Source organism: Chenopodium quinoa, unplaced genomic scaffold, assembly GCF_001683475.1.
Source record: "Chenopodium quinoa cultivar QQ74 unplaced genomic scaffold, ASM168347v1, whole genome shotgun sequence".
Taxonomy (NCBI): Eukaryota; Viridiplantae; Streptophyta; class Magnoliopsida; order Caryophyllales; family Amaranthaceae; genus Chenopodium; species Chenopodium quinoa.
This window is the reverse complement of record NW_018745003.1, coordinates 4,932,233-4,946,395: the sequence shown is the minus strand read 5'-3', so window position 1 is coordinate 4,946,395 and position 14,163 is coordinate 4,932,233. Positions and strand designations below refer to the sequence as shown.

The following is a 14,163-nucleotide window of genomic DNA, read 5'->3' as shown; positions in this document are numbered from 1 at the left end:
GGGTGTGCATGAGTTATAACATGCTCTTTGAATGCCTTGAAGATCCAACAAGCAAATAGTAATTGAAGAGAATCTTCTTCGGTCTAAAAGGAAGGAACATATGAATATATAATTCACACATTCATTTTTCATAACGAACTAAAAGTATAGTAGTTGAAATAAAATGTAAACTAACATACTTTATAAAAATAATATTGAAACACAATTAAATAAACAATTGGGAATCAAATTGAACCTCCCTCTTATATTAAGTAAATCTCATTAATATATTATCAATTCCACTATCTAAAACACACTTGGTAAGCATGACTAAATTCTTATTTATGCCTTTAAAATAAAAGGAGGGAATCATATATCATAATAAATTACATTATTATGTGTGCCTTACTGAAAAAAACCTAGGCACAACCCCAAAAGAGTTACATATTTACAATCTCCATGCAAGTATACATATTCCCCAAGATTTACTAAACAAATGAAAACCTCAAAAAAAAGGCCATTTCTTTATTTTATTTAATATTTGATATAAAATCAAAAATAAAATAAAATTGTGTTAGATACATTAATTTTTTGGGTGCAATTGTTAGAGATATGAGATACAATCAACATCGAAAAAATACTACATTTATATATTTTTCATCATAACCATGTCATACAAATTCCGATATTGATTATATCTCATATCAGTAACAGATTAAGAGACAGAAAGACGGCCGTGATGGCGATGATGATGATAATTATGATGATTAAGGAAAAAAAACCTGGAGGGTTTAGGTTGAAAACTCCTTTTTCTTTGAAGATGATGACTTGATGGTTTAATAATCTGAAGAAAGAAGGCTTTCAAAGAATTAGCCTTTGCCATTACTGCTAATTCCCAATAATTGTTATTCGAAATCCTTTTATTCTTGGAATGGCAAAGGGAATGGGAATTGCGATGTAAGTGGCAGCGGAATGAACCAGGGTGAGTGGTAGGAGAACAAAGACAACTGTATTGAATATTGGAGATGTATTTCATGCCCCTCATCAAAGGATCGAGATGTTTGTTGTGGGTATAATTGCAAAATTGATCTTCATCACTTCATTCACACCATTACTATATGATTTTCTAGGGGACAAAAGCAAAGCACAAATTATTCTTTTACTTAAATCGTCCTTATGTACAAGATAATCAATATTCGAGGCTTTGAGCAAAGCTAAATTGAACTATTTTTTAAAATTAAATTAGATTAAAAAGAATGAAGTTGGTAGTTGGTACACCATATAATAACCACATATTAAAATTTTAAGGTCTTGTTTAGTTGACAAACAAATTCATGAAAAGTTTGATTTTCTAGGAAATGAATATATGCATATTTGTTTGGTTGACAATAATGTAGGAATTGGTACTTCATAGGAAGTTCTACTTCCCACAAAATGGAGGAATTAACTTACCTATTTCCCTCTAGGTAAGTGGAACTTTCCATGGGAAGTAGAAATTCCTACATTCAACCAAACAATTTTTGGGAATTCCTAGGAATTACAATTTCATAGGAATTGAGATTTCATGGGAATTTCTACTTCCTACATCCAACCAAACAAGGCCTAAAACATTCTTCTTTGTTCATTAACTGTATTTTTTTGAAAGTGAAAAGAACATAAACATGCTAAGGAGTATACATAATCTCATTAAGACACAAATAATATGTAAATGTAGAAAAAAGTTATGAAAATAATATACTTATACAACTTGAAATGCTTTAACATATTCCAAAAAATCCACGAATATATGAAATACTTCCAACTTTATTTATTGTTGTTGGATCGATGATATTTACAATAAACTACTACATGATACAATTCATTTTTTAGTGTTTAGAGAGTCACAACGGGCGAGTGATGAGAATCGATTCCAACATCACCTGGAAACGGGAGGGAAACTTTAACCACTTGAGCTATCCCTCACTCTCACATGATACAATTCATAATTGCCATATTCTAATTGTACATCTTCTTATCTTGAAATGGCTATATATTAAAGTGCCATCATCTTCTAGCAAGAGCAAGACTACATTATTACTAATTACAATAATTACATTTCCATGAACACCAAGAGGTGAGGAAAATAATATATGCTATATATACTACTCTAGCTTAGAATTTCGAAGTATTAGCTTATATATTCGTATATATATTTAATTTCCGCCTCTTTTCACACACTTGGGCATTTTTTTAGCAATACGTACATATTATAGACAAATTAGGACGCCTATGTCTTAAGTGTATGATAAAATATAAGAAAAAAGATCAGATGTTTAATTAATATTAGCTGAACTTCAATTCCTTAACTTGCATGGCAATTCATGAGAAAAAACCTAGTTGGCTTGGGTTCAAAGTTCCTCCTCCTTCGACGATCATGCCTCGAGGGGTTAAGAATAACTTGAAGGAGAATCACATTTTTCGACGAATAATTATTTCCTTTTGTTAAAATTCCGATTATATGACTTACACTTCGAGTTATAATCCTCGTAGAATTTGTAAAGTTGGAAATGGAAGCGACATTGACATTATTATTGGCAATGGCAATGGTTTTGGACTTGGAATTAGAATTACAATTAAAATTTCGGTGCAAATGGCATCGAAATGAACCAGGGTGCTTGGTTGGAGAGCATGAGCATCCGGTTTTGGATGCCATGCTAGAAATTTTGGAACGATAAATAAATTTACTTGGTGATAGATTATTTAGATTATTTTTGGGATGGTATTATAATGTGTGATAAATAACCTATGTTTGCGGGTTGTACCGCAATTTTATGAATATTATGATTATCGTATGGTATCTCACGTAAGTTGTAATTATCTGGCTAGTTTACTACAAAGTCTTAGAAAAATCTTAGTTCAAAAAAAAAAAGTACTAGAAATATCTTCAAGGAAGGCCTAAAATGCATTCTATAAACTAAAAGTCTAACAAATATGAGTAATTGAGTACGTAGTTATACGACTTTAGATCATATTAAGGCATTTCATTGTACAAGCTTGTATCTATATTATCTATACTTGTTCCCATTCATTAGAGGTTAGAAGTTATTTTGCTGCCATGAATAGCCTTTAATAGGTTTATAAAGTCTCGAGAACGTGCTTAATTCAAATATGTGTTTAGTTCAAATAGTGGCAGATTGACAATTTAAAGGCTAAGTAGATGATTCCAACTATGTAAATGGCCTCTCGGGATTTCGTGAGGTCTATGGAATCACCTCACTCTCATTCCTTTGTATATAGTTCAGAAATAGTCGAAATTATCCAATACAGAAGGCTATAATCCACGGCTATGTATGCTAGCTATTACCACTATTGAGATATAATCATAACTTTGTAGTACTCCTTATTAATTAAAAGAGGTCGATATGACAACTTGAATGTCTCAACTCTCAACTAGTTAGGCTTGTAAAGAGGCAGACAAAAACAAGGATATTTATTTTGTCATACAATACGAAGTATATATATACTTCCTCCGTTCTTTTTTTATCGCATCACTTACTATTTTAGGAAGTTTACTTATTATTGCATCATTTTCTTTTTAGGATAAAAAATATCTATGTTCACACTGCAAATACCCAACATACCCTTACTTTTTCACACTTACTTTTTATTTTATCTTACATTATATGGACAATTTTGTATTTTTACGTTTCTCTCTCTTACTTTTTCCCACTACCAAATTTTGCCTCCAAAACCCCTATGATGCAATAAAAAAAAACGGAGGAAGTATATATTAGTCCTATTCTAGTCCACCTTTTTAACTTATTCTCCAATCACTTGTTGATCCGGCCATCCGTCAACAAAGCTAAATTGTATATATATTAACTACTTCGTATTTAAATACACCATTGTATGATTTGAATGACTGATTGAGTAGCTCTAACTTTATCATCAACGCTACAATACATTATTAAAGACTCTCAATAATATAACAAGTCACCCTAGAACCAATAAGTTACACCGAATCAGTGTCGTGGGAACGATATCATGAAGTGTTTTCCATACATTTATTAATGCTTTAAATGTAGCCAATTTGGGCAAGTAATCAAACTTGACGGAGTTTTAAAACATCTAGAGATGTCGGCTTTGGGCGCCTTTTGTCTGTGGCTGTGACTTACATCAGTTATTAGTTCTTATACAAATTCTAAAGTTAAGAAGTTTCGTTCTTATATACTATTATTAAATGGACGTTTCAGTGTAGTGAATAGGTATATATAAGTCGGCAAAGCAAACCAATTCTAGGAACTACACTATGCCACTTTGATGATGACATATTACCAAATAATTCAACCACAAATTAAAGTGGCTGTTTTGCTACCCTGATATCTGAATACAATTTTGAACTCTATTCGATTTGTCGCGTATTTAAGTAAGCTGCGTACCAATTTTAATATACTTAAGGTCTAGTCAGGGTCCTCATGATTTTATTAATTGAAATATTTTAATAACATTTCATTTTCTCGTGTTATCTTTCATCTTTTGTTTTACTATAAGTATAGGTATTGTATTCATTTTCCTATTATGGGCCCAAAATGTGGTTCACTATGTCCCTATCTTTCTTACGTTCTGTACTATTTAGCACATCAGTAACTGGTCTTTTCAGGCATGTGAATGGTTGAGTACTTTTCTTAAGCAAGAGTTCATTTTAAGCTTTTCCACCAAATGCATCATAACAAACTCAGTATAGTAGTATTCCAAGTAATTGACATTTTGCATTACATTTTGAATTAATAATGTAACAAAATGGAGCCGATGTATGACCATGACCAATTCCGTGACTGCATAATTGAAGAAATAGAAATAGGCCAACCAGGTACAATGAGATTATACAGGCACAAGCACAACCTTTAACTGAAGGCAGGTAAAACCATGTATGGATTCAAAAAGTGTTTACACGAAGAAAAACGACATTTAAAGAATTATAATGAACACTAAAAACACAACAGATGGACGATTAGCAGCTAATTCTCCCTAGTACAATTCCGTAGTATCAATCTGTCTCAATACAAAGCCTCGTACTGTCATTACAGCAACAAACTGCAATACCAGGAAATGATGCGACATTTGTATCTACTTCTAACATATACTCACATAAATGCCCATCTAGGTCTGAAAATACGAATGACAATAATGTACAAAGAACTCTCGCACACTACATCTGTATACACAAAAGAATGAACATCCAACTCGAATATATCCTGCAGTTCTGCCTCCCCTAGAGCATATTAGAAGGGTTTTTTAGTGACCAGCCATGAATTGCTTGGTATAGACACGATGCCTTCGCTCCCTGGCATAGATAACCCAGAAGATCAAAGAAAACATTACAGCAGCAGATACCAACACCAGACCAATATAAATCCATTGGGTATATTTCCTCAATCCGGGGCAGTGGTTGGCACTGAAGTAGCTAAAAGTGCTGCGCACAAAAGTACAGTCCTGAAGGTTAACCAAGAATGGTGTGTAATGATTCAAAGCATAGCCCACATTTTTTGCTGAATTCATCTGGCTGTATATTGTAGGTGTTAACCGTCCTGTTGTGGTGCAAATCTCGTTGCCACTAACTTTTTTAATCTCGCAGACATAGTTCTTCCACACCTACATGATAGAAAAAAACCTCCTCAGATCATAACACAAGATAATTTTATGTTTTGAAGATCAAATAAATATATTAAAGACAGCTCATGATGCAAAGTCCTGTGCACTCACACGGCCTATTTCACCTGCAGGCTTTTGGTTTTTTTTTTTTTTTTTTTTTTTTTTTTTGAAAAAATAGTTCTCTGCATATTATTCCTATATTTACAAAAAAAGATGCTCCCTTTGCTCCAACAAAGGTGGCATTCGAAATTTATTATTTTATCTAGAACTAAACTGAAGTTTCATATTAGATGATTAGAGTGAAGACTACATCCATAATTAGATGCATCTAATTACTGGGGTCTTTTGTGGGAGATTTTGGAAGGATAGAAAAAAGGTGCATTTAAGTATCTTACCTGGGATGCATTGTTGAAGTTAACTTCACCTGATGCACATGTGCGATTAGACAGATTTGAGTTATATGGGTTGCAAAGATTAGGCACCGAAGGACCTGATTGGTTGAAGTACAATGGTGGAGGAGTATTGGGCGGTACATTAGTGTTAGCAATATTGCCAATCACCAAGTTGACCAAGCCAACTAGTTGACTAGTAACTTCTTTGGATCGTAACAAAGTTTCTTGTGCAGTTGCGTTATCCACACAAGGCAAGATGTCATCCAAGGCTGTGTGCGATGTTGGGTTTTGGACCCACTGATCCATGGAAATACAAGTATCTGCAACCACACTGGTAAAACCACAATATAGTCAGACTTCATATCTACACATTAAAACTTGCATTTTATACCTTTTATACACTAATGTAAATAACCAAAAATGTACACATAAAGAGTAACCACTTCAGAGATTTATCTCGTCCAAACTGTGTACCTAAATTTTTGTTCTCGACCCAAAAAATAATATCTTCATGCAACTCCCCTCCCAGCATATAAAAATGCAAGAGTTAAGCGATACTGATTTATGTTTGGAAAAAGAACTTGCTTCTGGGCCCTTTTTGCCACTCTTTTCCCATTCAAAAGTTATAAACCAGCCATCATACCATAGCAAAGTTAAAATATTTTCTATTCTCTGATTTATTTCTAGAGGAAGGGGGTATTAGAATATAAGCACCTTCTTTTCTATAATTTTATTCACGAGAGCATTTATAAAATCTCATGTATTCCGGCATGACATAGAATCTGACTACTTAATACCTCTAATAAACATTGAAGCAGACTTCAAAAGAATCATCTGATAAAAATGCATAGCAAATTACCAAGCCACTATCTCCTTAAACAAATGAAAATGATTGGTCAGGAATATATACATCTTGGAGTCTGTTGAAGGAGTCTGTTGAAAATGTCCATGAAGACTAAATCTTCAAGGAATTTTTCATGAAAACAGCTATCGAAGCCAAATTTAAGCCACAAACATACCCACTTTAAGTCAAGACAACAACAGCAGCAGGAGAATAGAACACATCTAACATCTATCTAGGTGATCTCAGCTTCGCAAATACAATGCAGTAAGTGCAAAGCACAAGTTCTGATGAAATCATTCAAGATAGCACAATGCATTCATAAGAAACATAGAAATTTAAAACTGGATATTGAACAAAACAATAATGCAAGCATTTGACAAACAGCACAGTCCAGAACGCATTACAAACACACTGAAGCTGACACTCAATTTCATTCAACACATCAGTCACTAAATAAGAGTCCTAAATTATTAGTTTTGTGCCAACGAGTGGATAACACAAAGTCGCAATTCATCCCAATAAAACATGAGAAACTTTACAGTCAAACTTACTTGTGGAGGACAAGAAAAACTCCGCATAAGATAAATGTTATCGTCACCAGAAGCCAACCTACAATGACTAGTCTGCAATCATATACAAGACACAAAGCAAGTGAGAAAGAAACTAATTAGAACAACAGACACCAATGCCAAAATGAAGAAAAAAAAAATACAGCAGAAAAAGAAGAAGAAGAAGCATACGTGTACACGAGACATTGCACTCCAAAGATTGACAGCACTGCAACCAGAAAACATAGTTCATAATTAAATTATAAAAGCCAAGAGTGTCAGGCAAATCAAAGTCCAAAATAGACAACAGTGTAACTCACAGAATCCAACAAATGCCAGTAAAAGCATTACTGCTGCAAGAATAATCAGGGCTAATCTCCTACAGTGAGTGTAACAGCCAGAGTCAATAACGTACAAAACACCAAAAATCAAAATCAGTATCAGAGACAATGCAAGAGCCTTACACAAAATCTAAGACCCGGCGAATTTTTCTAGAGTTTTCATTGGTTCGCAATTTAAGAGTTTTGGCAGCAGAAATCATCTTCGTCTGAATATCAATAATCTTGTTCTGGAGAGTTTCTGGTAGCCTCATCTGCCCCACACCAATGTTTTTTGCCTCGTCGAGATAATGTGAGACATTGTTAAGGTTTTCATAAGTATAATTCGCTTGATCTACAACATAACGCAGTGTCGTTGCAGTACTTTTATGGAACTTTTGCTGGCCAGTATAGAGAAATATACAACCAATACTGCGGCAGTAACAAAACATACAATTCATGTCATGTATAATAGACTGGAAATGGGAATTATACTAGATCTACATATCTAATCAACACTGGCCCGTAGCAACACTGAATGCAGGAGCTGAATAAATCAAGAAGAGCTTCAACTTTAGATTTGTTGATTAGTTTTATGAAGGAAGAAAGACAAGGGCAAACATAACATTTTTTTTTTATTCTACTTGGCAACGAGGGGAAAAAGGCACTTCACATTTCATAGCACATGTGACCGTTGTAGGTGTTTGGCCATCAGAAATAGTGGCCGTTTTGAAAAATAGTGGCAAGAGTAAAATCCGCAGATACTCAAAACTTCTATCTCAAAAAACATACAAAAATTGAGATTCTACCAACAATCACAAACTTTATAATTTTAAGTTCAGTCGCATTCATAGCAAAGCTCTAGAATTAAAAGAGCAACCAAAACTATCTCTGCTTTTATTTGTTTGATAAAAAAATTCCATGGTTAACAATCATCGCAGCCTAACTAGCTAAAACAAACAACTTTTGAGACAATAAACACTTTCAATTGTATCAACATGTTTTGTCAGAACAAGGATTTCTAACCTTTGTACAGAGTACATTACAACTATGTTATATTTTTCTCAATTAGAGTCGATACTTAGAGACAAGAAAATAAAGAAAAGGGTAACTTGGAATACTTACATAGCAGCAATGGTGAAAAGTACCAGGCAAATGAGCGAAAGTGCATAACAGACTCGAGAATACCCATAAGGAGCTTTTCGACAACAGCAGAAGTATAGGCACGTGCATATCAAACTTAACCCAAAAATCAAAAACCACACTAGAGCAACAACGAAGAATGGGACTGCTGTGAAAGCCACAGACTGCATTAAGTAACATGAAAATGTCAGCAGTGAAACGACATAGAGAACCCATCAAATTTGCAATTAAAAATAGCACTCAACAAGTAGAAAAAACTGGACATCAATGAATACAAGAATCATAACAAAATTAAGGCCACACAAAACATAAGGATACAATACATTGTGCAAGAAACTAGAAATCAAGACATATTGAAGCAAAATTGTAATATGAAATCAAGCAGCAAACCACATTACACTTAATCCTGAAATTTCAATAAGGAAACCATAAACCAAACTTCACAATGAAGCTGAAATCCATAATCCAAATCTTTTGACGAATTAGTAAACTACTATTTAGCACAATTCACTCCACCAACAAGCCAATATTCAAATTCAAGTACCACACAAGAAAACGTGCAGGAAACAGATATATCAACTTCACAATTTCTATTAAAAAAATTGAATCTATACCCATAATTTTAAACTGCAAATAATCAAAATTAGTCCAAAAAAATTGGTAAATTTCTTAAAGACTCAACAAACAACCTAGACAAATTCAAGACTACAGATAATTATACCCCATCGTGAAATTCACAGCTAACATAACCTAAATTACAATCATGCAATACCAATATTTCATAAAATTAACAAAAATTCCAACTTTATAATCCAAAAATACACCAAAATAATATTTAAACCCAGTGACCCAGAAAATAATCATTCAAGAAAAATGAAATGGGCAGGAAAAAAACAAAAAAATAATACTCGTATATAAAAAATAAAAAGAAAGAAATACTAACAGCCCAGTAATGTTTATCGGTGATATTCCAACCACCAGTGTAACGATGAAAATGATTAAGTGGGTCCCTTCTGTAAGTGTTGTGAGCAGCCAATTTCAATGAAGAATTGCCTTCTGTTGTATTTTCAGCAACGGACCTCCTATTATTAATTACCCCTGTATATATTAAATTAAATTAACTTCAATTAAATACCCAAAGCATAAAAGAGATTGAAAATTGCATGATATAAACTAAAAATAGAAGTGAAAATTTTCCAAATTTCAAGTTTTAAAGAGAGAATAGTGAAAGAAAGAGTGAAAGTGTGCAAACCTTGAAAGGAAGAAGAAGAAGAACCCAAATCTTGAAATGCATTGGAAAATGTGAAGAAAAAGAATAAAAGTGTGAAGAATATGAGAATTGATCTGCTTACATATGACATTATTTAGGAAGCTTTGATTTTATTTTATTTTTTTTTTTTTTTTTTTGGTTTGTTTTCTTAGAGAGAGAAAGAGAGAAACAGGGGAGGAGAGAGAAAGAGACAAACAAGAACAAGAAATGAGAAAATGGCAATGTATGTGCTATGTTGTGGGTAGTTAATTGGTGTTTTATGATTTCAATTTTTTTTGTTTTGTTTTTTTGGTGCTTTTTGAAAAGACGAGAAATGGGTATTTGCATAGTATATCTGTCTTGATTTAATTTTCTTATTAACACGCGTTTCCCACTAGTTTTATGGGAGGTTTTTTTTAAAAAAAAAATTATTTTGGATGCAATCACTTGAAGAAAGAGTATAAAATAAAATCATGATGATGGAAAAAAAACATGATGATATTAAGTTAAATAATTTTGAGAAAAGAGCTAAGTTGATTCTTTAATAAAGTATACTAATATACAATGTTAATATATATATCTTCAAAGCTTTAATAATTGGTAGATTTGTTAAATCTGTAGGAAAGCTAATTGAGCATCTGCTTAAATATATACATTTGTTATAGGGCATCTTGTTGTTGCTAATATTTCTCATATCTATATAGTTTGTTATAGTTCTTTCAATTAATTTCTCATTTTAACATCCGATGTATTTGAATTGATTCTTCATAGTAAGCTAACATAATTGTGTGTTTTATTTACTTATTTTATTCTCACTGTTATCTAAATTTAAATTAACTTATTTGAATCTACTTGAATCTACTATACTCAAATTTATATGTACTTATATGAAATTATTAGAGCTTAATTTTTGTTATAAATTGAATGTAGGCATTCTTTTTTTTGGGCATAACTTACTTTTTTTTCTGAACTATCTTGTAAAAGAATTATTTGTCTTATAAAAGAATTATTTTTCCTAAAATGATGAGTATAGCTAAGGAGAATATAAGTATATAACATCATAACACGGCCTTGTTGTAACTTTTGTAGACTTTTAATAACAAACTACTACATTCATAGTATAAAATATTGTGTGTAGATTATAAGCTCTCTTTTTTTTTTTTTTTTTTTTTTGACTAGATATGTTTATTATAAGTTAATAACAAAAATTATTCAATGAAATACCACTTTGGTGGTATAACATCCCCATCATACTAATACTTCGTTTATCAGAACAATATTTGCATACACGATGAATTACAAAAAAATTGCTTCTTCAAAGTAACAAAATTATCATAAAATTGAACATTTTTGGATTCATTAGGTGAAGTTGGTACTCGTATACAAATTATTCAATAATAAGTAGTTGATGCCAATAATTAGAGAAACCTCCTTGCTGTCGAACCTCCAAAGTCAAAGAAATATAGGTAAAACCAGAAGTATTTGTAGAAATATTCTCATATTTAGAGATGTCACTTTTAATTTTATGCAAAGTAGGTACTAATAATGGTTAAGAAAGCTCCTATATTGCAATATTATTATATCCGGAAGCCAAGGTTACTTTAGAGTTGCTTTATACGGAGTATTAACTTCAATATTTATACTTGTGTAAACATTTGTACGTAAACTAGTATTTTTTGTTTAACCAAAGAGTGAGTTTATGTTCTAAGTACGCGGTATTCTATCTTTCAAGCTATATGAAACACCCTACATTTAAAATAAAAATAATGTACACTATAATTCATATCAATTAAGGTACTTACAAGTAGTGAAGATGTTTTCGAAATCTCAATCCTCATACCAGTCTAACAATTGCATAAATTTATTTGAAAGTCGGGATAACCTTGTGTATTAAATGTTTTTACTATTGGTACTTAATCAGATAGATGAAACTCTTTCACATTGATGACGTATATAACAATATTATTATCCATCTCAACTTCATAAAATTTTCTACGAACTAGGGTGGCCAATGCACGCGATGTGCGCCATAGCTAGCAATCTTCAGGAATTTTTTTTTGGGTTTGTCCTTACATCACAACTTTAGTTGTTAGTAGCGTTAATGGGGAAAATATGTAAACAAATATTTTTAAGGGTATTAATGTCCGCACACTTTTGTTAAGAGTTCAAAAGAAGAGCTAATTAACATTAGTGAGGGCAATTAAATAAATAAACATTTTATAGGGTATAGTTGTCTAAACACTATTTATAAGAGTCATCTCATAATTTTTACAAAGTAGGGATTAAATAAGTAGGTGGTATTCATGTAACGATGTAAGGGAATAAATGTTTTAACAAAATTGGAATAGAACCAAACAAGAAGCTCATCAGAGCTATCACATGGTTATGGAGAGAGATATTTTTTGTATAGAATAAGATTGCCAATTAGGCGTAATATATTATATAATTAACTTCAAACCCGGGTCTTTCTCTTAATTAATTACTGAATTATGACCGAATAAGCTACTTAGAAACGTGTTATGCTGTTTGATGGTCATTTGTTGAGCAAAGATTCTGCCACGTTTTTTTTTTCTTTTTCTTTCTCAAATTCGAATTCTGGTTCTTTATACAAGTATTTAAATAAAGCCATCAAAATTATTGTTCTTAAATGATCATTTCATGAGCTCTCCACCTTTTCCTACTGCTTTTTTTTCTTTTTTTTTGGTAGAATATCTTTCTGTCACTTTCTTTTTAATTTATTTTATTTATATAAAAAAAATAAAAAATAAAACTGAGATATTCCCACAATGTAAAGATTAAAGACTCAAAAGGCCAGAACGTGACAACATAAAACAATTATAAATTTGTAATGCAAAATGTGGTAGACCACTTTCTCATACATTCAAGCAAGTAACGGGCCTAACGGCTAGGTGGCTACTAGTACTTGTATTAGTTGTATAAAAGCTCTTCATATTGAGTGGGGCCAATTGATGCTTGGACTGTTATATGAAGTTCATTAATATTGAAATGTTTGTAATAAGAAATGTAAGTAAATTTGATGTAAATCATGTATGAATATACAAATATTTTTCAATGAGATGCAATGATGAGTTAGAGAGATGTTTCAAATATGAGATATAATAAGTGAAATATATATGCGAAGTATGTTTTATCATGTATTATATACTTGAGAAAATAAGGGTTAAGATATTTAAATCAACTAAAAAGTAATATATAAATCAAAATACAATTAAGCTAGCCTGTCAATTTAAACAAGAAACATAAAAAAGACCACCTGTAGCGTTGTTCACCCCTTGGAGAAGTGATTATTGTTCTAACTTAAGAATGATTAGTTGCAAAAAAAAAAAAAAAAAAAAAAAAAAAAAAAAAAAAAAAAAAAAAAAATCTTAAAATTCCATTAGATCGAATCAAGTTGCGATCATTATTAAATTGATTATCAGCATAATTGCATAAAGCAATGGACAAGCTCTTTATTCTATCAATATCTCGTAGTATAAGATTACATTACCAAAATAAATCTTTGATTATATCCCACTTGTCTCCCAATTTCGAACCTTATAATGCTTGTTACTCCCCACAATCATGCAATACATCAATGCCGGCATGACGGCATCACCAATTTAAGGTTAGAGGGGTTTTAAAATCATTATGTATTTATGTTAATGCAAACGTATTCGATATATAGGTATATATATATTTCTCTTCATGCATAGCTAAAAATTTATTTTGTAAAAATGACGAAGTTTAAAAAATGAAGATAATACTGTTAGAGTAGTCTTCATAATAGGTTTTGTGAATGATGGGAAATTAGTCCCTCATTAGTAGAATAGAAGTTGGTTATATAGGTTAGTCTACATAACTAAATGTTGGATAGAAGTCCCACATTGGTAGAATAAAAGAAGTTAGCTTGTTCAATTCTATTTAACTTGATGTTGGGAAGAAACTCTCACATTGGTTAAATAGAAAAGTTTAGCTTGAAGCTAGTCTATAAGTTTAATATTTGGAGCATAACAAAATTTTACCATGTGTCATGGTTTATGACCACGAACCCGATCGGGCG

The 14,163-nt window shown here is 31.8% G+C and overlaps 1 protein-coding gene across 1 annotated transcript; it reads right to left on the bottom strand.

The window, feature by feature from the left end:
* Positions 1–4,861: 4,861 nt before the first annotated feature.
* Positions 4,862–13,444, bottom strand: LOC110708056. The gene is made up of 9 exons (XM_021886157.1): positions 10,107–13,444; positions 9,798–9,952; positions 8,837–9,018; positions 7,859–8,143; positions 7,715–7,773; positions 7,587–7,623; positions 7,398–7,469; positions 6,006–6,333; positions 4,862–5,610 (listed from the first exon to the last, which is right to left on the bottom strand). The coding sequence occupies exons 1-9, from the start codon at positions 10,213–10,215 to the stop codon at positions 5,254–5,256; spliced, it is 1,584 nt and encodes a 527-aa protein (XP_021741849.1). The 5' UTR covers positions 10,216–13,444; the 3' UTR covers positions 4,862–5,253.
* Between the last annotated feature and the right edge of the window lie 719 nt (positions 13,445–14,163).